This window comes from Drosophila santomea, chromosome X (genome assembly GCF_016746245.2).
Source record: "Drosophila santomea strain STO CAGO 1482 chromosome X, Prin_Dsan_1.1, whole genome shotgun sequence".
NCBI classification, from domain to species: domain Eukaryota; kingdom Metazoa; phylum Arthropoda; class Insecta; order Diptera; family Drosophilidae; genus Drosophila; species Drosophila santomea.
In genome coordinates, this window is record NC_053021.2 from 15,323,610 (window position 1) to 15,348,054 (window position 24,445).

Genomic DNA, 24,445 nt, shown 5'->3' on the forward strand with positions numbered 1-24,445 from the left:
AATTTGAGCTTTTGTAGTATTTCTTAGTATCTTATTGTCCTAGGCCGGAACCGATTGGTAAATTCAGACCAACGCCATTTGGCAACACTGGCGCTGCATTAGCGGCAAAAAAAATTAATTTTTTGCCATTTACGTTGGCGTAAAGTTCTGTCGCACAACAATTATAAAGCTCGACCAGCTGGGTTGGTAAGCGTTCGTGATCGCTCCCATTTGCCCCAGGATTCATCTAATCCTGTCCAGCGGCATATTTTTGCACAACAGCCACACGGCGCATTGTGTTTGTTGTTTTTCGAAATTCGCAAAGTGTGTGTTTATTTGCGGTTGTGCCTATCTGTGTGTGTGTGTGTGCGTGTGTGTTTGGTTGTGTGTTGGTATCCAGAGTGAGTTCATCCAAATGAGAAAAAGGAAAGGAAATGAAGAAAGTGTTATATGTTGAAAATAATATATTTGGGTCAAATCTGTGCGTGCATGTGTGTGCGTGGGTGTGATTGTATATAAGACACACTCGTTTTTTCCTTAATCTCCTTTCGCTTTACTTTCGTTTTCTTTGCGCCTTCTTGTTTTGCTGCTCCGCATGTTTGTTGTTGCTGCTGCACGCGCTTCTTCTGCCGGCGCAACTAATTCGATTTATTTATAAAACGTAGATTTATACATGTTTAAATATTCTGCTCTAAACAAATGCAAAATAAAAGCATCTATCTATTCGCGCGCTTGTGTGTGTGTGTGTATGTGTGACCTTCGTGCAATTTTCCAATTGGGAAAGGGGAAGAGGAAGAAGCGATGGCAAGGGAGAAGAAGGAAGCCGAATAGCGAGGTCCTGCGATAGTGCAATCAGATCGCCTGTGCATGTGCATGTGCGTGCGTGCGTTTGTGTATGTGTGGGGGTATTTTCCCAGCTTTAATTCAATTTCCTCGAGCAACAAGCACTTACGGTTTTAAAACAATTACACACGGGCACTTTTACAGTTTGAAAGCTTTGTAATCAGGCAATTTACCTTCTCCTTTAGTTCCTCTATATTTATTTGTTTTTTTGTGTTATTTTTTTTTTTTACTTTTCTATCGCTATTTCTTTTGCAGCACAAGAGCGGCGGAGGCGGCGGCAGAGAGAGAGCGAGGGAAGAGTGAAAAACAAACCAAAAGACACGGCAAATCAGTCTAGTCAACAAAAGCAGACCAAATGAGCACGCACTTCGGGACTAACGAGCAGCACAAACTAAGCCAAAAATAAAGCTAAAGATAAAAGAGAGGCAGAAGACATCGCTACACACACACACACACACACGCACACACTAGCACAACCCATTACACTGAGCGAAATCGCATCGGAAATCGGCTTCAAGATGCGGGTGGTGGCCATGGTCAGTGGCGGCAAGGACAGCTGCTACAACATGATGCAGTGCGTCGCCGAGGGCCACGAAATCGTCGCCCTGGCCAATCTGCATCCCAAGGACAGAGGTGAGTCCACAACAATCACTTAGCCATAGTCTTCGGCGATCATATCAAGCTTAAAGGATATAGAAAACTAAACACATATCGTTTTTCCCCCATTTGTATACCATTGATTACGATTCTGAAGAAGGATCATAAATGTTGATAGCTGTATGCTTTCAATTTAGTTGTTTGTCACAAGCACACAACATTGGTATTTTGGTATTCCTATTTGCACTATCATTTATCAGCGATACGCCCTATTTGATCTCTTGCCGCTTGTGCCTCCGAATCTCTACATTCCAGACGAACTGGACAGCTTCATGTACCAGACGGTCGGCCACATGGGCATCGAGATTCTGGCCAGCGCCATGGGATTGCCACTGTACCGGCGCGAAACCAAGGGCAAGAGCACCCAGACCGGCAAGCAGTACGTGCCCACCGATGACGACGAGGTCGAGGATCTATACAGTCTGCTGGAGACATGCAAGGTGATTGATTGCTTAATGATTGGCCCCAAACCCAAATCCCAACCTCGACCCATTCCCCAAACTCTGATTAATACGGGTGATAAGAAAACTTGGGGGAAATCAACTGCAATTGCTGTTGATACTCTTGTTTTGTTAAGCCTTTCCATATTCGCGTATAATACATAATTGGTTTTTAATGTATACATTACTATGGAATTATAAGGTATGTTTATAAAGGGTTCTCAAGCTTTCCTATTCACTTGGAAAACACGAGACCTTTAGGCCTGTAAATGTTTGCTTCGACGAACTTTTTGTTTAGTTTTGCTTGTAATAGAAGCGGAAAAAGTGCACTTACCATTGAAATCGATTCGAATTACTTGTTTATGTCTCCACGCAGTCCTGCTTATTTTCGTAAAATCGCAAGTGTGTGTTATCAGATATAGTTATATCACATAGCCTTCACTTGGTTTGGGTTACATATACACGGAGAAAAACGAGCCCTATCGTTGGCAAATATTGCGCTAGACAAAACATCTTGATAAATGAGCTTGAAGGGGTTACTTTTCAATGGGTTTTTGTTTCTAGGTAATGAATTTGGATCCTTAAATGCTTGAAATGAATATGTTTTGGTGGGGAAAAGTATTTTCTTTAACTGCACGTAATAGTTTTTAGTTTTCATTCGTGGGCCTATCAGTGAATTGCGCTTTGGTTCGTAAATCCGCGCTTGTTGTGCGATGTCCTTGGTCGTCCTGGTCGTGCCCACTCATCCGCATTTCTGCGCATCAATCAACTGCAGCACAGATTGCAACTGCAAATCCACAAGCCACCCGGTAATTGGGTGGGCGCATTCTCATTCGCATTTAAATATTCACATATACAGCCATTCGCGATGGGAAGTCGCCGGTGGGTAATCTTATCGCGATGCCCGGCCAATCGAGACGGGACGAGCTGTTGCCGTGCACGTGAACCATTCCGCCGGGTTAAAAAAAACACACTCAAAATAATAATACAGAAAGTATTCAAAATATATATGTACATGTATTAAAAACCGCAGCAACCAAAACAATTACATTACGAACCAGGAATACTATACTATACTATATAATCGCACAAATTGTTTACTGACAGAGAATCGAACGGCCCAAGAAAAACTGTTGATGGTGATTACAGTTTGGCAGGCCTTATAGGCATTATAGTATTATTAACCGAACCGACCATCAGTTTCAGTATCAGTATCGCCTGCACTCAAAGTGTAATTACATTTTTGCATTCGCTTAGCTGATTTCGTGCATTACAATTTGATCAGCTTTGAGCTGATAGCAAATTAATTACGTTGGCACAGTGTCGTATATAAGAACTAATACAGTGCTGTCTTTCACTGCGAAAATAGTTTAACAATTATGACGGCATGCTTTCGATGACTTTGAAATTCTAAAAGAAAAGTAGAATTGTCTGATATCTACTTTATTAGAGTTTAACCTTCAGGAGGATCTCTATTTGCCATATCTTCTTTAAAATATTCATTGTCTTATATCCATTTGTACCATATATACATAGTTATCCAACTCTGCTCGATATATACTTATGCTCCATTCCATTCGCAGCACGAACTGCAGGTGGATGCGGTGGCCGTGGGCGCCATCCTGTCGGATTACCAACGCGTGCGTGTGGAGAACGTGTGCAGCCGCCTGAACCTGATATCCCTGGCCTATCTGTGGAGGAGAGATCAGACTGAATTGCTGCAGGAGATGATCGACTGCCAGGTGCACGCCATCATCATCAAGGTACGTATGGATGCGTCCACAAGCACGTTGCGATACACGTTTGTGAAAATACAAAAAAAAAAATATAGAAGAAAAACGTTAAGAAACACCTTCGATGGCTGTGCAGATTTGTGAGGGAGTTTTGAATGAACGTACATGACATATTCGTTGATGGGTTTCATAATCGTAACCAATCCACGCCAGCAGCTCCAGCTATCCAATTCATCAGCGTAGTTGTCATTTGTGCTAAATTTAGACCATGTAAGCAGAACGCTCGACTTGCTCAGCTGAAAATGATCTATTTCACCTGAATTACACTCCAGCTGCCATAAGCAACCATTGTAAATATACAAAATAACAACATAATGATGTTCAATACTATTCGATTGCTGGTAGAGAAAGATGATATGCGACATGCTAATTTGCGAATAATAGGAGTCAATAGAATTATTTCCAAACAATTTGTGGCTGAAAAGTATTGAAAATAGTTCAGTTAACTTACAATACTTGAGTACTTCACATCTAAAGTAGATCTTTAGACCACAACCATTGCAAGTCTGCACGCCATCGAAGGTGTTCTTGTGTCGCAATATACCCACGCTTAACCATCCACGGCGCCTCCATCTCCCCCGATATCCCGGACACAGGTGGCTGCCCTGGGCCTCGTGCCGGATCGACATCTGGGCAAGTCGCTGCGCGAGATGCAGCCGCATCTGCTGAAGATGCGCGACAAGTACGGACTGAATGTGTGCGGCGAGGGTGGCGAGTATGAGACATTCACCTTGGACTGCCCGCTCTTCCGGCAGCGCATCGTTGTCGAGGACATCCAGACGATCATCAGCAGTGCCGATCCCATCTGCCCGGTGGGCTACATCAATTTCACCAAACTGACGCTGCAGCCAAAGGAGGCGGCGGGCGCGGCCAGCAGTGGCGGCAATGAGGTGGTGTTCGTGAAGCGTTCACTCGACTATATAAGCGATCTGAACGAATCGACATACAGCGACCTCAGCGATCCGGACTTCAGTGAAACGGAGTTGGAGCTAATCGAAAAGGAGACGAGGCTGCGCGAATCGCTTAGCCAAAGTGAGCTGATATCGCGCAGTAACTCATTTGGCCGCCATCTGGCCGCCACCGCCTCCTCGCCGATACCCATTGTCACGAAGAGCGCCAGCGTCGACGAGCCCACAGCGGCGGCGGCGCCGATACTGGGCGGAGTTGGAGGACCGCCAATCTGTTCCACCTCAGCCTGTGCGTCCATGCTGCTGACCACCACCGCCGACGGCCTGAGCAGCCTGGCCAGCTCACAGAGCCAGGGCGGTGGCCATGGGCTCGGCAGCAGCACGGCCGCCGTGTGCGGCTCGCTGTCGCTGGCCATCTCCTCGCTTGGGCTCAGCGCCAATACCTGCTGTCATCCGGGCGTAGCTGGTGGAGGAATTGGAATAGGAGTAGGAGCAGGATCAGGAGCACCTTTGGCCACCACACAACCGCCCAGTCCGCTGAAGTACGAGCGGGAATTCCGTCCACTGGTCAACGAGGCCAGAGCGGCCATCAATGCCAAGGGCTGGATGTGGCTGGCGGGCATACAGGGTATCCAAAGAGTCTCTATTGCATCTATATACTATCACTTTCAATGGGCACGGTGGTCACTCGCTCTTAGTACAGTAACCCATAACGAATGTGTTTCGAGCTTTTGCATAATTCTTATAAACATTTTTCGTACTTTAGTATAATTTGTTTATAAGTATAATATGAGTACAAATTATATATTGTAGTTAGTGTATTGTCAAACTAAAACTAACATTTCCCATACCTAAATTAACACTAAAACATTACGAGTAGATTCATCAAGTGACCACCGTGCTTGACATTTGTATTGACTCAAAAACTGATTGCTAACGCTTTGCTTAATCCTTCGACAGGCTCCGGAACGGAGGGCATTGAGCAGGGCATGCAGCAGGCATTGGACACGCTGCGCGATATGTGCCAGGCCAAGGGCTACGATCTGCAGGATCTGTGCTATGTCACGCTCTACGTCCGCTCCATCGGCGAGTATCCAGCGCTGAATCGTGTCTACCATCGCGCCTTCGACTTTCATAATCCGCCGACGCGCGTCTGCGTTGAGTGTCCGCTGCCCGATGGCTGCCATGTGGTAATGGAGGCCATTGCCTACCGCCAACCGGTGGCCGGAACGATATCCAGTGCCGAGGAGCGTGATCGCGAGGGCGAGGAGACTGCAGCGGCACTGCTCAACGGGCGCCGCAACACGATGCATGTGCAGGGTATCTCGCACTGGGCGCCGGCCAACATTGGACCATATAGCCAGTCCACCAGGGTGAGATTTACAATATAGATCGATCGAATTCTACAAGCACTAATTCCCAAATCTTAAAATCTCTTGCAGATTGGCGACATTACGTACATCTCCGGCCAGATCGCCCTGGTGCCCGGCAGCATGACAATCATCGAGGGCGGCATTCGTCCGCAGTGCAAGCTTACGTTGCGCCACATCAGCCGCATTGCCAAGGCGATGAACGCCCACGGCCAGCTGCGCGATGTGGTGCACGGCATCTGCTTTGTGACCCATCCAGCCTTCATTGGCGAGGCACGTCGCCAGTGGGAGCGTCGCACCACCAATGCCATCATGGACTATATAGTGCTGCCGGCACTGCCGCGTGAGGCACTGGTGGAATGGCAGGTGTGGGCGCACACCCACAACGATCGTTTCGACTGTAAGGCACATAAATTACAAGTCACACAAACATCTCCTTATTTTATTCCTTATTTTGCTTTACAGATGAGGAGACTGGCTGTTCGGTGGGCGATTATACCATCTCGATACGTCGTCGCTGGAACTACGAGAACAATTGCGCGGCCATCGTTTGCTATGTGTCCACTGGCCTGGCCTCGTCCACCACCCAACTGACGCAGCTGAGCGACGACATACTGGGGAATCACTGCCGTCTTGCGCAATCGGTTACTGCCGAACACCTGGACGAAATCTTCACGTATGTGGTTAATCGTCTGCTGAAAGACTATCCGCTGGCCAAGAAGCAGGCGCAGCAACCGATGAATTCGGGAACTCCACCGGCCACGCCTACGCAACCGGGCGGTGCTGGCGGAGATCAGCACCAGCCAGTGCCGGCGATTCACCTGAAATTGTTCTACCAAGTGAATGCCGCACCGGCAACGGATCTGCTGCTTCAGGCGCTGCACGATTTCCGTCTCAAGTGCCAGGATACGGCCGCCATTGTCTACACAGTGCTGCCCGCCTGCAGCCTGCACAACTTCAGTACGTTCCTGTCCATTTGCGGAGTGAGGCACGAGTAGGAGCCCCAGAAAGCCGCAGAAAGTTGAAGGATGTTGATGAGAAGGTTGATATGGAGGAAAATGATGAAACAATTTGCTGCCACCGCACCAAGCAGAACACAGAATATATATATACACCACTATATATACGCAGATATATGCAGAAAATGGGTCTTTATTTGGTTTGACAAAGAATCGCATTGGCAGAGGGTAATCTTTGGATAATTCCAAACCAGTTGGCCTTTCATATGATATGGGTCACAAAATACTACATTTCTTTCGAAAAGCTTCCATGTTCCATTTTACATTTCGACCTTTTAAGTAAACACAAATGAGAGCGCCGCATTTTGTCCGTTGTAAATAATTGAGGCCAACTGCCAAGTATTATCCACAGATAACTTCATTGTTCCAAACTTTTTCAATAACATCTGCTTGCCCATTGTTGATATTGTTAACTAGCCGGCGATTCTAAGATCGTAAAGATGCCGTAGAGCCAACATGCTGTATCCATAGAATAAATCACTTCGTGTCGCAGTTACGGACCAAACTCTTTCACAAAATGGTAAAGAAAAAGAAAAAAGAAAAGCCTAGAACACACTCAAAAAGGATCTATGCAACTCAAGTGTTTCAGCAACTCGCGATGGAAAACCAAGCATACAAATTCAATTTAAAGCCACTTTATATATTATATACGAAGAAAGCAAACCAATTTTGTGCACTCTATTGCCCAAAAGCAAAAAAGAAAGCTGTAACTATACTCTTATACAAACTATTAACTATTAATCGTTTTTCGATGTGCTTTTCTTTATGCTCCGACTTTTTATATATATATATATGTGTGAAACATATACATCTTAGCGATTTTAGTTCACTTTTTCAAATAGCCACAAACTTTTGACCAAAACAAAACAAAAACCCAGAGAAACGACAGCATTGTAAAGCAATTGATGTTTATATTGTCGTTAAGCTTTAATTATTGTGGAGTGCAGATGATGTGGCCTATTCTTCGACCACGTCGACCATTATTTTCATTACCCATTATCCGAGTGTAGCAAATTCGCCATAAAGAACCTAGATTGTATCATCAATTATATTTTTTTTTAGTTTGTTTTAATAGATATGGAAATTACCGAATAGAGATTATTGAATGTGTTGCTTAGAGTTCAACTGTCCATAGTTTTTCCTGCACAATCTGCGACAGAAAGAAAACTATTTTGGCTGGATTTCACACCAGAATTTGGTCAACGTATACTTTTTTAATGTAAAGTACGGTACGATATCGATGGGGCGCTGAGCGGGGAGATGATAAAAAGATTATTACATGCTATTATGTATTGTTATGAAAATATATTGATATTGAATGAGTGTCATTACAAAAATCGACAAAAAAACAAAAAAAAAAAAAAACCAAAAGAAAACTAAAAAGTGGGTGTTTTTTATTCTCGGGCGGATGCGAACTGATAAGTACTGCGGAACGGTCAAGCACTCGCTATAAATATGCTATATATGTATATATGGTCTTATCGGCAGAGGTTTAATTTATGGAAATTATCATTTGGAATGAAGATCGGGGATATGCCTGGAAATTGCCAGACAATCGTGGTATTTTCGACTCATTCGGAGAATATACCATGTGAATCAACCCAGTTATTAGTCATGATATTTTCGAAACATGTTTTAATCAATATTTGGGGTGTGCTGGTCCAACATAAGTTTCTATAATGTTCGGCATTTCAGATAAAACCGAAACATGATTTATTTTAATTAATTAAAGTTCTGGGAAGTGTTGCAAAAATCAAGAGTTCCTATGTGAAATTCAAAATAGCCGATTATTCCCATTTATATATAGAATTCTAGATAATTTCAGGGGATATTTGATTTTGTATATATATTTGATTAAATTATACATGTTCCATAAATGAAAGCGTATATTACTATATTTCACATTAACACTTTCAAAATGGAAAATAAGTTTTAATACATTACTCATTACTCACAAAAAACATAAGGTATTAGTTGTTATTTTTAGATATCGTTAAATAGATCTTTCTTATTTACTTCAAATATTGTTGGTTCAGTAGATCGTATTCTTACAATATTAAAAAACATTTTGAAACTAAACAAACTGAATTAGAATTTGTAATGTAAATATCTGCTTACAGTAATAAGATTCTTAAAGCATGCATGAATTATAACTTTAAATATTGGAATGAGAAGTTTTTTAGACGCAGGAAGTTGTCAGTAATTACGCCCCACTTAAAGTAACGGCAAACGTCCAGATTCAGCTGGAAGCATAACGGTAAACCTGGGGCAATGTACACGTCAGTGTTCGTTGCTTGCGTTACTTAAGGCAAACGCACATTTGCATCAGACAAACCAAACACCAAAATAGAAAAAAAAAGAGGGCCAAACATCGCACTCTCTCCGCACCGCAAATGTTTGGGTAAACAAATAGTGGAAAGCTCAGAAAGAGAGAGTTGGCATTAGTGGGCGGTACCGCTACGCCTGCGACACGTCAGTGCTAGAGGTGGAACATGCTAAGAGAATTATCGTTTAAAATTGCATTTAATGTATTGAATAAATATTAATGTAGTTTTATATAAACGAAACTATTATTATTAAAAAAAAAAGGATAGTTAAAAACAGTTATAATCATACAAAAAATATATTATTTTAATTTAATATTGATTATTTACACTTTAATATTTATGATATTAGTCTATTAGTCTTAATTAAAATAAATAATAAATCAGAAAATATGCTCAACACCTTTATCTACTAAGAATTTTTGTCTAACGTGATATTTGTTCGACTTATTCGATTGCTAGATGCCTATCGATGTTTCTAGAAAAGTAAATTCATCGACACGTCAGTGGTACGTGGGAGCGAGGAGCAATAAATAGCCGGAAAGCAGAGAGCGAAAATCAGTTTCAAAACAAAAGTACAAGGAATAACAGCACAGCAAAAGAGAAACGCGAATTATTAAATACAATTTATTATCCCAAGAACAACGTAACGCGCTGTGACCGCAAATATAAACAAGAAATCGTTACATTCCCATTAGATCAATTAAAACCAAGCCAAAAAACAACAAAGACTTATACTTCTGTGACAAAAAGTGACAATTACCTAAATAAGTGAATTTTTTTTAATAGTTTTAGTTAGAAAATGTAAGTATATGAAAAGGATATTATAAACTGTTTTATAAGTGTATATTCAGATATGTTTATTTTTTTTAATATGTTATTGTTGTGTGTGTCAAGAAATTAACTGGCTTGGATAGTTTTTTTTTTTTATAACAAAGTTGAGCCAACTATTCAGCTTTTAATTGAACTGACAGAAAGGTGTTAATAGAAAGAATAATATAAAACATTTGCTTCGTAACAGTAAATATATTATTTACACATAGCCAAAATACCTTAAAATCAACTTGACATTGATAAAAGTAACACAAATATAGTGTTTAGAAATCAATAAATATATTCAAAAAACGGTTATTCGTTGGACAACAAACGCACGCTTTTCAACACTGATCTACCACTGACGTGTCTTTTCGGCCCCAGAGTTGCACGTGTGTGTGTGTGCCGCAGCGTGTAACTGTGTGCGTGCGTAGAAAGCGCCGGCAAAAAAGTCAGAAAAGCAGCAGCCACATATTCTACGGCTCTGTCAGTTCAGTTTGAAGCGTCGAGAAAGCACATTAAATCGAAACAAATCCGAAATTGTTATCCGCTCAGCGATAAGTGTAAGTGTTAGTTACAAAAAAAAGGCATAAATACAAGCTAAACGTTAGCAACCATAGTTGCAAAGTGCACAGGCACTGCCAGAATATTTGTAAAAGAACGGGAAGCTAAGAGGAACACCAATACACTACAACTTTACGGTCGCCATGTTGGCAAAAGTAAAAGGGGTCTGCCACAAAAAGTTTGCCAGCACGTGCCCAAAAAAAAAAATAGAAACGTGTGAATTTATGTTCTTTTATAGTTGCATCCAATAAAGGCCAACCAATGACGTGGTGGTCGTGACGCACGACTTAGTTAATATGCAAATGACAAGTTCGGTGAATGAACTTTGTCTGCTCCTTTGTGTTAGTTTTTTACATCTTAAGTTTGAATTTACATAGGTGAAGTTATTGTTGTCTTCTTACAGTAATTTACGGTTAATTTAGCATGCACTTCTTTTTTTTTTTTGAAAGACCGCAAAGCGCTTGCGCACTTAGGCGTCTGTGTGAGTGGGAGTAGGGTTATCTGTATGCGTGTGTGTGCGCTCAATCCGCTTGGTACACGTCATTTATTTGGCAGATTTATAAGCTCATCGCTTTGCTCTCTCTCTCTCTCTCTCAGTGCCTTTTGGCGCTGGTCGCAAAGTACACGTCAGTGCGGCATAGTAACAAAAGAATAAAATACCTAAGTGGTTAAGCTACAAACAGCTGTGCAAAGCCAGCTTTCCTTCTAGAATTGTGCGTGGGGAGGGGGACTTTCTCCGAGTGCGTGGAAGTACGAAAAGAATTAAACCAGTTATTTGGCCGCTCTCTCGCCGGCAGCAGTCGCCCTCTTGTCCAAAGAAAGAACCAGAAAAATGTTACACGTATACAAATTTGGCTGCTCTTTCACGCGCTCTCTCTCTCTCTCTCTCCTTCTCTCGCTTTCCGGTGACGTCGACGTCGGTCAATGTCAGCAGAACAGAGATGAGCGCACCGCTTAGCAGTTGCCGGGCAGTTAGCCATTGGAGTAGACGTGTTTTTCAACTGATCTTGACTTAAAGAAAAGGTATTGGTACTTATAATCGTAGAATTGTGGTTAAAAGAATAAGGTTGCCAAAGTGGCACAGCTAACGGTATATGTTGACAGTTGACAATCTGGCCGACGTCATCAGTAGTGGTTCTCTCGCCGAATGTGAGAGGGAGAAAGAATACTGTGCCTATAGATGTTTGTGTGTGTGTCTGCGTGTGATTGTGTTGACGTGTACAAAAAGCCGAGCTTGAAATAATTGGGCAAAAATTAACATTATCCCTTTTTTATTTGCAGTTTTCCTGAGAGATCTTCAATATGAGGTTATGCATATTACTGGCTGTCGTGGCCTTCGTTGGCCTCTCGCTGGGCGAGGAAAAGAAGGAGAAGGACAAGGAGCTGGGCACAGTGATCGGCATTGATTTGGGCACCACGTATTCTTGGTAAGTTAGACCTGCTCTTCCATTGATATCAAATCCCCTTGAAATATCTAGATCATAAACTATACAGTGGTCATAAATTCTAGAGTTTTTTTTTTTTTTAAACCAAATACTCTTGCGTTAATTGGGACGTGTTCTTTTATTACAAGTCATAGTAAAATTAACAATTTTAGATTTTGTAAAGTTGAAATGCCCTTAAAAATTACTTACGATTGTATAAGTTGTTAAGAAACTGGACTTTATCTATGCACTTATACTTGTAATTTTAGCTGACATACTTCCACGTGCGCATTATAATAAGTAATTTTCGCTGTAGTTAGAGATTCAAGTTCAAATTTACTCACACGTGTAGACGTGTATCGCAACCACTGGGCAACTTTAAACTTTCAATTTACGATTCGGTACTAATCTAAGTATTTCTCCCCCATATTCTCCTTACAGCGTTGGTGTGTACAAGAATGGACGCGTTGAGATCATCGCCAACGATCAGGGTAACCGCATCACTCCATCCTACGTCGCTTTCACCGCTGACGGTGAGCGTCTCATTGGAGATGCCGCCAAGAATCAGTTGACCACAAATCCCGAGAACACGGTCTTCGATGCCAAGCGTCTGATCGGCCGCGAGTGGTCCGACACCAATGTGCAGCACGACATCAAGTTCTTCCCCTTCAAGGTTGTCGAGAAGAACTCGAAGCCCCATATCAGCGTTGACACGTCGCAGGGCGCCAAGGTCTTCGCACCCGAGGAGATCTCCGCCATGGTTCTGGGCAAGATGAAGGAAACCGCTGAGGCCTATCTGGGCAAGAAGGTCACCCATGCCGTCGTCACCGTACCAGCCTACTTCAACGATGCCCAGCGTCAGGCTACCAAGGATGCTGGTGTGATTGCCGGTCTGCAGGTGATGCGCATCATCAACGAACCCACTGCTGCTGCTATTGCCTACGGTCTGGACAAGAAGGAGGGCGAGAAGAACGTGCTTGTGTTCGATTTGGGCGGCGGTACCTTCGATGTCTCCCTGCTGACCATCGATAACGGAGTGTTCGAGGTGGTGGCCACCAACGGTGATACTCATTTGGGAGGTGAGGACTTCGATCAGCGTGTGATGGATCACTTCATCAAGCTGTACAAGAAGAAGAAGGGCAAGGACATTCGCAAGGACAACCGTGCTGTTCAGAAGCTGCGTCGTGAGGTTGAGAAGGCCAAGCGTGCCCTGTCTGGTTCCCACCAGGTGCGCATCGAAATTGAATCCTTCTTCGAGGGCGATGACTTCTCCGAGACCCTGACCCGTGCCAAGTTCGAGGAGCTCAACCTGGATCTGTTCCGTTCCACCCTGAAGCCAGTGCAGAAGGTGCTCGAGGATGCTGACATGAACAAGAAGGACGTGCACGAGATTGTGCTGGTCGGTGGCTCCACTCGTATCCCCAAGGTACAGCAGCTGGTCAAGGACTTCTTCGGCGGCAAGGAACCATCCCGAGGCATCAATCCCGATGAGGCTGTGGCCTACGGTGCTGCTGTGCAGGCTGGCGTGCTCTCTGGCGAACAAGATACCGATGCTATTGTGCTGCTCGATGTGAACCCACTGACCATGGGTATTGAGACCGTCGGCGGTGTGATGACCAAGCTGATTCCCCGTAACACCGTCATCCCCACCAAGAAGTCGCAGGTGTTCTCCACTGCCTCCGATAACCAGCACACTGTCACCATCCAGGTGTACGAGGGCGAGCGTCCCATGACCAAGGACAACCATCTGTTGGGCAAATTCGATCTGACTGGCATTCCACCAGCACCCCGTGGCATTCCCCAGATTGAGGTTTCGTTCGAGATCGACGCCAACGGCATCCTGCAGGTCAGTGCCGAGGACAAGGGTACCGGTAACAAGGAAAAGATCGTCATCACCAACGACCAGAACCGCCTGACGCCCGAGGACATCGATCGCATGATCCACGATGCTGAAAAGTTCGCCGATGAGGACAAGAAGCTGAAGGAGCGTGTCGAGTCGCGCAACGAACTGGAGTCGTATGCCTACAGTCTGAAGAACCAGATCGGCGACAAGGACAAGCTGGGCGCCAAGCTGAGCGACGAGGAGAAGACCAAGCTGGAGTCGGCCATCGATGAGTCGATCAAGTGGCTGGAACAGAATCCCGATGCCGATCCCGAGGAGTACAAGAAGCAGAAGAAGGATCTGGAGGCCATCGTTCAGCCCGTGATCGCTAAGCTGTACCAGGGTGCTGGCGGTGCTCCTCCTCCAGAGGGCGGCGATGATGCCGATCTCAAGGACGAGCTGTAAGATGGCCACCCCTCCTCAACATAACATACACACAGCCCAGCCCGCATCCATTCGAGATCATAGTGTTGGAATTCAGACTGAAAAAACAATTTTAACTTAATTGCAAACGCAGTAGCCACAACAACAACATCAACAAGAAGAAGAATAAGAGGAAGATATAGCAGAGATCACAACAACAAAAGATAATACTACTTTACAGCCCTCAGCAGCCATCCCCCATCCATTCGACCTTTAAGGCAAACTTTCCAGAAAGAAATCCATTAGAAAAACGTGAAAACAAAACAAAAAGAAAAAAACACAATCCTTTTTTTATACATTTTTTTTTTCTACACTTTAACTTAAAGTATTTTTTTGTCGGCAAAAAATATGAGAAATGTAATAACGATTTATTCGAGTGTTCCTCGCAATTCTCACGCCCTTCCGCCCACTTCCCACACGTTAGCTGCATAATTATGTAAAACTGTAAATTTTTTTTATATATCTATACACATAACTGTGACGACTGTAAGCCCCGAAATCCCCGAGGCGTCGCAAATCAATAGGTTAGCGTTAGCCTACGGATATGTAAAGCGGAAGCAACAAACAAAACAAACAAAACAGACAAATGTTATATGTATAAGCGAGTAATGGTCCGAATTCCACGGGCATATTGGCACTGATATCTGATAACTGTATAGCAATGCGAATATGTCGGCAAATCGGGCTATATTGATGAGATATAGAAGGGAGAGGAGCACAGGGAGCTGCGGGTCGTGCGGAGAATAGGTCGATGAGAATGCAAATGGCAAAAGAGCAAGAGATAAACCACAAAATCATAAGGAAACCACTAGAAAGCTGCGGCTAACACCATCGGGCCAGGCTTCATAAATGGGTTCTTCGATTTTACGAAGAATTTTCTAATTTATTTAAAAATAAAATAAAAAAAAATGGAAAAAATTAAATCTGTGTTTTTTAATTGGGCAAGAGAATATAAATGGGTCTTCTGTGTTCCTTCGCTAAAGATAAAGATAATGGGTATTTCCAAAAATAAATAACAATATTTGTCGTTTTTCTTCATCTTTATTGTTTTCTCCCCATTCGCTGGCATCGAAATTCATCATCTCATTATTTATCTCATTTCCTTGCGCAACATATTAACCTTATCTCTGCTTTTTGCTATATATGTAATTCCTGCGATAACTGCATTATCATCTTACGCCAACTGCTTTCTCTCGTTTTTTGTTTCTTTTAATCTTAATTATTCTTAAATACATTAAAAAAATACATAAAATATTTTGTTTGTTTCCGTTTTGTTTAGTTTTGTTTTGTTTGTTGTTCTTGTTTGTGTTAAATATCAGTTCTGTTCCCAATTTCGTATTCGATCTTGAATCCAACGAACTCGAAAGAGCGGCGATTTTGACTCAATCGAAGAACTTTTCAATTTCTTGGCTTCGTTTTAATTTCCGGTTTCGCTCAATTTAAACCCGATTCGAATTTGGGAACAGGTCTGCATGTGTCTATGTATGTGTGTGTATGTTTTGTATGTGTGTGTACATATATAAATAAGCTAACGGTATATTGTTTATATGTTATATGTATATGTATTTCTATATAAGTATATGCACTCTCAGATTTCGAAAAAAGGGAACGCCGAACGATTTCGCATTTGAATTCGGCTCACGTTCAGTTTTGGGTTTTTGTTTTCTGTTCTTATTGTTGTTGTAGATTTTCCGCATTCCGCTTTCGACATGTGCAAGTTCTTGAAGTAGTACGCTTTGAAGAGGAAGCAAACAGGCTGGGCGATTCGATATCGAATTGGGCTCTTTGCGGGCGGGACGGGGGAGGATTTTGAAATGAGGGAACAAAGGTGGGTATACGGCCACATGACTAAATATTTTAAAGATACTATATATCTAAATCGGTTTAGCCCCTTTCATTTCACTTAATAAATAAAATGCAAAGAATATAGTTGACGACACCTGTTCAGTGTGACCAGAGTAAAAAGTAATCTAATAACTGTCGATTCGGGAACCATTTTCAAAAATTCTCAAACACAATTTCAAATATTTAAAATACAAGTATAAATAGTTTGAAAGTAGCACATTTGATGCACGCGAATAGTTAATAGGAAAAAAACACATGTCTTAAAATTATTTAAGGACCAAAAACTATAAAACAATGGAATAATAATACATTATCCAATTTTGCACTGGTTATTAGATTCATTTTTACCTTTGCGTTCAAAACTCTGAACACACTGCACCAGATCCTACTTTCCTTCTTTTTTCGAACAGGAGCTGACTGTGTGTGTGTGTATGTCTGTATGTGTTTAACGGGTGATTTGCTGTTGTTTTTTAATCCAGCGTTGAAGATTTTGATGTTGGTCCTTCCTGTCTATCTCCAAATTCTTTTCCTCAGTGTGGGCCGCCCTGTGTTTGTGTGTGTATATCTGTATCTGTGTCTGTCTTCAGGTGTGTGTGTGTGTGTGACTGAGTGTATCGGCTGCTGGACTGCTTGGCTGCACTGCTTGGATGCACTGCTTGCGCTTAGAGGCGCTTGGGGACCGTATCGGCATTATTCTCAGGCTCTTCGTCCTTGGGCGGCTGACCACGTTGCTGCACGGGGATCAGCGAATTGCCATTATCAAATCGTATCATATCATAGCGAATTGTTGTTTTGTTGGAAAAACAAATGATAAGAAAACGCACACGTACGGGTAAAAACGTGGAAGAGAGCAGAAAGTAGAAAAAGAAAGCGGAAGAGAAAAGAGAAACACACACATCAATTATCAATTCAATCAATTGTGGGAATAAGTTGGTGTAAATACAACCGTCTTTCCAATTTCGGCAGAATTAAAATTAGTGCAAGCTCACAAATAAAACTTTGTAAATTTTTATATATGCTTGATCGAAACGGTAAAATTGTTTTAGTATCTACAGGTTTGGGGAAAGTTAATTCGAATGCAAAATTAAAAATTATGAACTTCAATTTAAAAAAGTTGTTCTTCAGATTTGGATTTGTATTTGAATGTTATAGATAATTGCATTAAGAGTGACATCTTTATTTCGAAATGGGAAAACGATTTGAGATTATAATGGTATGGAAATGGCTTCAGGATATTGATCTGAACCGTGAATGTCTATACCAAATGAGTTGGCCGAGCCAACGGAAAAGTTCCATGGGAAATCCGGGGGAACGGAGCGGTGATATGAATGTCCTTCTAAATCTCCAAATTCTGAGTAATCTTCATTATGTGTGTGTCTCTGCGTCTCTGTGTTCTCTTTTCAATTAATGTTCCAATTGTGTTGTTTTTTCCCCTAATTGCTGTGGTACTCTCGAAATCTCTAGAGACTTAAATTATTTAAAAGCAACGAAAATTGGTTTAAATAAAGTCTTTTTAAAGTACTTTTTAAATGCACCTGGAAGCTTTTAAAGAAAAAGTGCTGAAAAGTATGCTTCAAAAAGTACATTTTAAGTGAACCAAATAAGACCAGCTACAAGCACTGGAATAATAAATTAATTTCGAAATAAAATTATTAAATCTCTAGAGTTTGCGCCTATCCAGGTGTGAGTTGTAAGTAGGGCCAGTGAATTTCGGGGGTTACGGGGTGTTTTCCATGGAAATGGAGAAGCAAGCAGTTCCAAACATTTGTATGTGTATGGGTGTGTCGAGTGAGGTGCATGATTGGGCCCATTTAAGTTATTAATAAAAATAAACCAATAATGTATAAATTTAGCATATTTATTTGTTCACATCATTCAATGTTCGTTGCCGTATTCGTTTCACATTCGCATTAGGATCGGCCGCTAAGCAGGTAATTTCTGGAGGGGGATATATAAATTAAAATAGATCAGGCGGGTGCTGCAGCAGCCAGGTTTTGTCAGCACCGGTTACATGTAGCAGTGCATCGTCGTTGTGGGTGAAAGGATCGAGAAATAATCGCAGTAGAACTTCTCCAACTCAATTTGATTCGAGTTAAGCTTACAATCTCTTCGAACTGGCAAAGCTAAAATTAAATCTATTTGAACTCTTTTTTCAATCACTAAAAACAACTGGCAACTTTACATAAAAAACTGTCAAACAGAATTCTTTTTTAGTTTTTTTTTTTTAAGTTAGCATACAAAATATTTAATCAATATCTCTCGAAATATAATATTTGTGGGCGAGCTAGAGAAGTTCGTCTGTGGAAAATGGAACAACGACGATCACTCGGCCTCGGCCTCGGGATCAGGACGACTCAGGATCTCCTGACAGAGTGCAATATAGTCCTTGAGGAGGTGCAAAAAGCGAAGCATATGGAAAAGTGAAATCAAATTAAAATGCTATACGAAAATACCCAGGATGCCGTGGGCACATGGAACATAAAACACTGCGGTGACATATTTTACAAATCTTTAAGGGACACGAAAGACGCAAGCGGCAGATTTCCTTATGTTTCTTTCAAGCTAATTATCATGACCAATCGAATCCTCTTTATGTAAGGAATAAGAAGAAAAGATTTTCAAAAATAATATAATAATATTTTCTTGCGATTGTGAGGCGTTCAAATGAGGAAATGCTCAAATACTCGAATTCAAAGTGGCGCGAAATGATAGACTGCGTTTTTGTATTAAATATCAGTTTCGTTTTTATTTTAGTTATTGTTATTATTACTTTTGTTCTCCATTATTTTCATTTCTCGTTTCGTTTTATTTTCTCATCAATTAATTGTAAACAGTTTTCTGCACACTCTCAGATTAACTTATCAACGGTCCTCGGCCTTTCTATCGATCTCTATATAGTTTTTCATATATATATATATATATTTATACTTTATTTCTAATTTTCTTAAAAAACGTTCTTCACTTCTCGTTTTATTGTTTGTGTGTTTTGTTTTGTTTTGTTTTGCGTTCTTCCTAATTACGCAAATATTCATATTGATCTTAACAACATAAAAAAAAAACAAATTGAATTAATTCGTTTTGGCAGAAGAAATGCAATTCTCTACATTATTACAATTGGGCGAAAATGCTCTTGCAACTACATACAATACGTTTAGAGTTAAGAATTGGAAAAAAAAAGAACAACAAGGGGAAGGGCAAGTTGAATTCAGTAGAATTAGAAAAGGAAAAGATTCCAATTTTGGACCCTTAAAAAACTAAACTATACCGATTAATGCCGCTACAACTGGAACAAAGCCAAAGCTATATATGTATGTATTATGTACGTTTTTGCATCTTTTGTAATTTTTTTTTCTCTTGTTTTTTACTTTACTGAACACACACAATCTGCAATGAATTTTAATGCTGGCTTCGCTTTTCGATTTATTTTTTCATTTGTTTTTCTTATTGTGTTTTTGATTGATTGTTGAACACTGCCACAAGTTAGTTATTGCTTCTGGGAACGATAAGGCAACACTTGCCGCAACATTCGCTTGGATTACAGTGTGTGTACATCATGAAAAAAGGATCCTTTTGCCATTCTTTTGCTTTTTGCTGTCTGCTTGTCCGTGCATGCTCATGAGTGTATGTGTGGGTGTGCATGTATTTGTTTGTTTGATTGTGTGTGTGTGTCTAATTGGGCTTTTTGGGGCTTGATACGTTCGGTTTGTTGCTCGAGTCCAGATGCCATACTTCTTCCTCTTCTTCGATCCACATCCTTATCTTCCAAGTGGTGGCTTTTCTTCATTTGTTTTCATTCTGTGTGTTTTGTTGTGATTGTGGGTGTTAAGTGAGGGATGGGGGTTTGATTTCGGTATCTATGTGTGATTGTGCGTCTGTGTGTGTGCGAGTCAGTGGGTGGGTGGGTGGTGGGTGTATGGATGGGGATGACTGTACTGGATGTTCTTGTTGATTTCATTGATTTTGCGGCTACTTCTTTGAGGGAGTTGGGGTTTCGTTAACTTCTTCTTTAATTATCTTGGCTGCCACTAGGTTGGGGATCTTCACGGTTTTGGTCGGCTCTATGGGATTTATACAGGGTTTTATTTGCGTTGTCGTTTACATAAATGGTGATCGTTATTTGTGTTCTTTATTATTTGGAAGTACTATGTTGCTTATATCGTTGTTTTCTCTACTTTAAATTACTTTCTTCTTACCTATCGCTATACCTCTAACTCTCTCTGTCTCTCTCTCTCACACACTCTCTTTTTTCTCTGTCTAATTCGAGTCTCTTTTGTTTTCTTTCCTTCTTTTGTTTTTGGTCAAGTGTTGCACCGCCAGTGTTGTAAAATGTCACACATAAACATACATACATCAAAAGTGACGAAACGAACAGGTAAAAACACATATGTAATTGGTTAATTGACTAAAGCAAATAATATATATAAGCGCGTGTGTGTGGATGTTTGTGTGTGTGTATTTGAGAGTTATGCTTGTATAGTACTTGAACTTAAACTTCAATGCGAAGGATTTCCTGCTCAGCGGTAATACTAAAAGCTAACTTAATACATGTTGCTGAATGTTTGCATGAAGATTAGATTAATAAGAAGTTGCAGTGATTTAAATAAAAATCAAAATAGCATGAGGTTTCCACATGTTTCGAGTGTGTGCTCTAAATGAATCGGCGTGTGTCTGTGTGTCCTTTCGTCTACATATTTCGTTTTGTTATACAATTTCTTCTGTTGAATGTTTGATTTCTCTTATTTTGTTTCTCTTCTCTTTTTAAATATAAACGCAGTTTGTTTTTGTTTTTTGTGTTGTTTTTTAGTTTTTATATTTATATAAATGAAACTTTGCTCCTAGCGTTAAAAAACCTCAATACAGTTGTCTCTCTCTCCGTCTCTCAGTGTGGTTGTGGTTGTTGTTGTTGTTGTGTGTTGCTGTCTATCGGTCTTCCCGTTGTAAACTAACATTTCGATTTTTGTTTTTGTTTGGTTTACATGCAGTTGAATGGATTGTTTGTTGTTTTTTGTTGTTGTTGTTGTGTTCGTGCGCGTATGTGTTTGTGTTGTAGTATTTGTTGTTGTTGTTGGTGGATTTATTTAATTAGTTTTTCTACACCCAATGTTAAGAATCGATCGATTGGAACGATCGATTGTAGATCGATAGGTTTGATTTTTTGTTTGTTTTGTTTTGTTCAGACAGGCAGAGACATGTTTCGATTCATAATCATATTCAGGTTCAGGTTGTCAATCGGATTTTATGGATGTTTGATTTGATTTGGTTTTTTGTGTGGTGGTGGTGGTTGGTTTGGTGGTTTTGTATGTGTGGGGAGAGAAAACAAATAAAAAAAGATATAATATATTTATATGCTTAGTTGAATGATCCTTAGGTGGTGTTTTTTTTTTTTTTTTTGGTTTTTAGTCAATATATAGATTTTTAGATTCCAAAATAAAATACAACAAAAAAGATGAGGGAGTGAGGTAAACGGTGGATAGGACACTAATAGCTAGTTATTAAGTTTTAAATTTACCGCTCGTAGTGGCATTTTAAAATTGGCTGCTGCCTGCAGCTGAATTTGATAAGCTAAGCTGTGTATTTTAAAGCCATACAGCCTATTTGTTGTTGTTCAAGTTGTCGTCGTGTTGGATACGTGAAATATAGAGAATGTCAACAATTTGTGTGTCTAAAGTAAGCGGCATAAAACTCACCTTGGAACAAACTGATTAGTAGGACGCTTGGGACGATATTCGGGATGCACCATGAAGAGCATGTGTGGAAATCCAGTGCCGAAATAGGCGCCATCGGTGTGGTGGTGGCGCGACGATTTTGGTGTGTACACGTCAATGCACTTGGGGCAATAGGTCTTCACCATTGCCTCGCCGGGGATGTCCGACAGACCTGAGGATTAACAAGAGTATTAGAGCAGTGGCAGAGCAACTTAAAGATCTAAGATCTAGTGAATTGTTTGTGAGAATCTGGCACATACGTATCTAAATTGATTTAACTGAACATGGCAACAATAATAATCATTTAAGCTCTAGAAATTTAAATAGGTTGCCAATCGCATTTGCAGAAATGTTTACAAGGCACGTCTATTGCACAAGATTGCGTTATGGGGCAGTTTGTTTATTACAAATTGAAATCTTATCTTGCATTTGTGAATTTGATTCAGCATTGTCTAATTTGATCGATAACGACGTGTGAGGAAGTTTCGGGAATGATTTATTTATTTACGTCTGGCAATTGAGAAGCTTTGCGAAGGTAATTGCATTTCTGTTTCAGTAATTTAAGTATGGAAAACAACACAGAGATCTTAAGAACGCGTTAAGATATCCTGGGAAAGCCCCAAGGATTTGCTATTCAGGGAATTGCAATAGATGTATGATTATGAACGCTTTCATCTTTTCTGAGAATGTAGAAACTGTTTTGAGAACGGAGCACGAGGTTGCTCGTGGATATGTTGTTTCCAGATTATAATCAATTTCGAGCAGAAAGATTAATATTATGTGAGGTAGAGCAATTGGTAAGAATAATTAATCAAGGATCTGCTTACGCACCCAATGGCAGCATGGGCTGACTTTCACAGTAGACACGTGGACAATGTCCGAAATCGCCAGTTTGATATTTCTCGATCATTTGAGCGATGCCGCGATTTGTTAGTATATATCTGGCGTGTATGAGGCCATAGAGCATCTCGGCGGCCTGCTCGGTCATGTCGGACTGCAGGGGATTGTCCTCGAGCTCGTCCTCTGCGGATTGAAAAGGCACATTAGATACATGCATTAGGATCTTGGTGGTGGGGGAAATATCCCATTCTGATCTTACCCGGCTCCAAGTCCAGTATCATGTCCAATGCTTGCCGATAGTTGGGCACCTGCTCATTTAAACCAGTTAAATTGAATTTATCCTGTATGTAGTCCTCATCCACCTGGAATCGAAAGCGTATGCAATTAGGATGTGTTCTGGATTATGCCCCCATATATCTACTATATCGTGGGGTATCTGCATGTGTGTACAGTTGGGCACAGTATTGCCCCACCTTGCGGCACACACACACACACACAGAGTAACACACGCATAGGCAGAGATTCAGGGCTGCACTTTGCAATTGTTGCACTTATAGCGCGCGCTTAGATAACGCGATTATCGCGGGTAAAACGTCTTTGATGCTGATGGATGATGAAGATATCTCACCTCGCAGAAGAACTCATTGCCACGAAGTCCACAGAACCAGGTGACCCAGGAGACTTCCTCGGAGCTGCTCATTTTGCTGCAAAGATAAGCGAATAGAGTTGCTAATTCATCTTTTCTTCTTTTTCTTGCTGACAAATTATCCTGCACACGCATACCACACATGCACACCCGCACACACACACACATGCAATCATGGCACGCACACTGAGACAAACGCTCACGCACTATTACATACATTAAGGGAATTATTTTGCGTAATTGGGCTGGCGTTCGGAATTTATTGTTAAAATACCATGGAACGCAAACTTGACGAAAGTTTTTCCACTTTCTTGTTTCCCCAGCCCCCCGTTTTCTTTTCGTTTCCTTTTGGCTCCGCTTCTTGTTGCTCGCACACACCACACTCTCTTTTTCCGCTTTTTTTCGTTTTTTTTTCCTTTTTTTTGGTTGGATTGGCTGTTGAGGATTTTGTTTTCGGTTTTCCGTGCGATTCTCCTTGCTTGTATAATATTACTAGTTTTCGATGATCAGTTCGTTTGGATGAAGGGAAGGGGGCAAAAAAAATAAATTTTTATACTCGTATTTTGACAATTGACAAGCGCTCATACAAAATGTGCCGAGCAGCAAGAAGAAGCACACACTGTGACAATTGAGAAAAAAAAGAGACACATATACAGGGGCCACACACACAAACACACACACACACAGGGAAGCGCACATAGAGACGTGCACACACGCACGCCTTCACACTGATGAGCGCAATCCAACGCACACCGACTTGCTTTTCTGCATTATTTCCGCTGCGGCTGTCTTCCAGTGGCCAGCACTCACCTAAATTGTTAATAATTACGCAAATTGATTGAATTTTGCAATGCAGCTGAACCGGTAAAGGCAAATATTGTAGCGAAGACGATGGTACCAGGTATGCAATCGCGACTATCGATAACCGCTGTCCTGCGCTGTCCGCAGGCGATTGCCAATCGCCGTGACG

At 41.4% G+C, this 24,445-nt stretch overlaps 3 protein-coding genes across 15 annotated transcripts; 2 read left to right on the forward strand and 1 right to left on the reverse strand.

The window, feature by feature from the left end:
• Window positions 1–35: 35 nt before the first annotated feature.
• Window positions 36–7,501, forward strand: LOC120456795. 2 transcript variants are annotated; one of them, XM_039643815.1, is made up of 8 exons: window positions 36–186; window positions 1,078–1,455; window positions 1,735–1,919; window positions 3,503–3,682; window positions 4,309–5,248; window positions 5,581–5,993; window positions 6,063–6,390; window positions 6,456–7,501. In XM_039643815.1, the coding sequence occupies exons 2-8, from the start codon at window positions 1,341–1,343 to the stop codon at window positions 6,986–6,988; spliced, it is 2,694 nt and encodes an 897-aa protein (XP_039499749.1). In that variant the 5' UTR covers window positions 36–186; window positions 1,078–1,340; the 3' UTR covers window positions 6,989–7,501. The 2 variants fall into 2 exon arrangements, with proteins under 2 accessions (XP_039499749.1, XP_039499751.1); XM_039643817.1 differs by having other exon boundaries at window positions 57–182.
• Window positions 7,502–9,907: 2,406 nt separating this feature from the next.
• On the forward strand, window positions 9,908–15,362 carry LOC120456796 (endoplasmic reticulum chaperone BiP). Of its 3 annotated transcripts, none has more exons than XM_039643820.2 (3): window positions 9,908–10,137; window positions 11,992–12,137; window positions 12,576–15,362. In XM_039643820.2, the coding sequence occupies exons 2-3, from the start codon at window positions 12,013–12,015 to the stop codon at window positions 14,419–14,421; spliced, it is 1,971 nt and encodes a 656-aa protein (XP_039499754.1). In that variant the 5' UTR covers window positions 9,908–10,137; window positions 11,992–12,012; the 3' UTR covers window positions 14,422–15,362. The 3 variants fall into 3 exon arrangements, with proteins under 3 accessions (XP_039499754.1, XP_039499752.1, XP_039499753.1); XM_039643818.2 differs by lacking the exon at window positions 9,908–10,137 and adding an exon at window positions 10,554–10,709; XM_039643819.2 differs by lacking the exon at window positions 9,908–10,137 and adding an exon at window positions 11,635–11,733.
• A 111-nt stretch (window positions 15,363–15,473) lies between these two features.
• Window positions 15,474–24,429, reverse strand: LOC120456797 (casein kinase II subunit beta). 10 transcript variants are annotated; one of them, XM_039643824.1, is made up of 7 exons: window positions 24,286–24,429; window positions 23,458–23,533; window positions 23,089–23,191; window positions 22,821–23,012; window positions 21,972–22,161; window positions 21,794–21,875; window positions 15,474–17,015 (listed from the first exon to the last, which is right to left on the reverse strand). In XM_039643824.1, the coding sequence occupies exons 2-7, from the start codon at window positions 23,527–23,529 to the stop codon at window positions 16,947–16,949; spliced, it is 708 nt and encodes a 235-aa protein (XP_039499758.1). In that variant the 5' UTR covers window positions 23,530–23,533; window positions 24,286–24,429; the 3' UTR covers window positions 15,474–16,946. The 10 variants fall into 10 exon arrangements, with proteins under 10 accessions (XP_039499758.1, XP_039499761.1, XP_039499755.1 ...); XM_039643827.1 differs by lacking the exon at window positions 24,286–24,429 and adding an exon at window positions 24,063–24,081; XM_039643821.1 differs by lacking the exon at window positions 24,286–24,429 and adding an exon at window positions 24,032–24,050.
• Between the last annotated feature and the right edge of the window lie 16 nt (window positions 24,430–24,445).

Excerpts from the sequence above, each read along its gene's own strand:
- LOC120456795 (XM_039643815.1), top strand. The coding sequence starts at position 1,341 with ATGCGGGTGGTGGCCATGGTCAGTGGCGGCAAGGACAGCTGCTACAAC. Across the intron at positions 3,683-4,308 it reads TGCACGCCATCATCATCAAG|GTGGCTGCCCTGGGCCTCGT; the intron begins GTACGTATGGAT and ends TCCCGGACACAG. Across the intron at positions 5,994-6,062 it reads CATATAGCCAGTCCACCAGG|ATTGGCGACATTACGTACAT; the intron begins GTGAGATTTACA and ends AATCTCTTGCAG.
- LOC120456796 (XM_039643820.2), top strand. The coding sequence starts at position 12,013 with ATGAGGTTATGCATATTACTGGCTGTCGTGGCCTTCGTTGGCCTCTCG. Across the intron at positions 12,138-12,575 it reads TTGGGCACCACGTATTCTTG|CGTTGGTGTGTACAAGAATG; the intron begins GTAAGTTAGACC and ends TTCTCCTTACAG.
- LOC120456797 (XM_039643824.1), bottom strand. The coding sequence starts at position 23,529 with ATGAGCAGCTCCGAGGAAGTCTCCTGGGTCACCTGGTTCTGTGGACTT. Across the intron at positions 22,162-22,820 it reads TCAGCCCATGCTGCCATTGG|GTCTGTCGGACATCCCCGGC; the intron begins GTGCGTAAGCAG and ends GTTAATCCTCAG. Across the intron at positions 21,876-21,971 it reads ACTAATCAGTTTGTTCCAAG|GCTGTATGGCTTTAAAATAC; the intron begins GTGAGTTTTATG and ends AACAACAAATAG.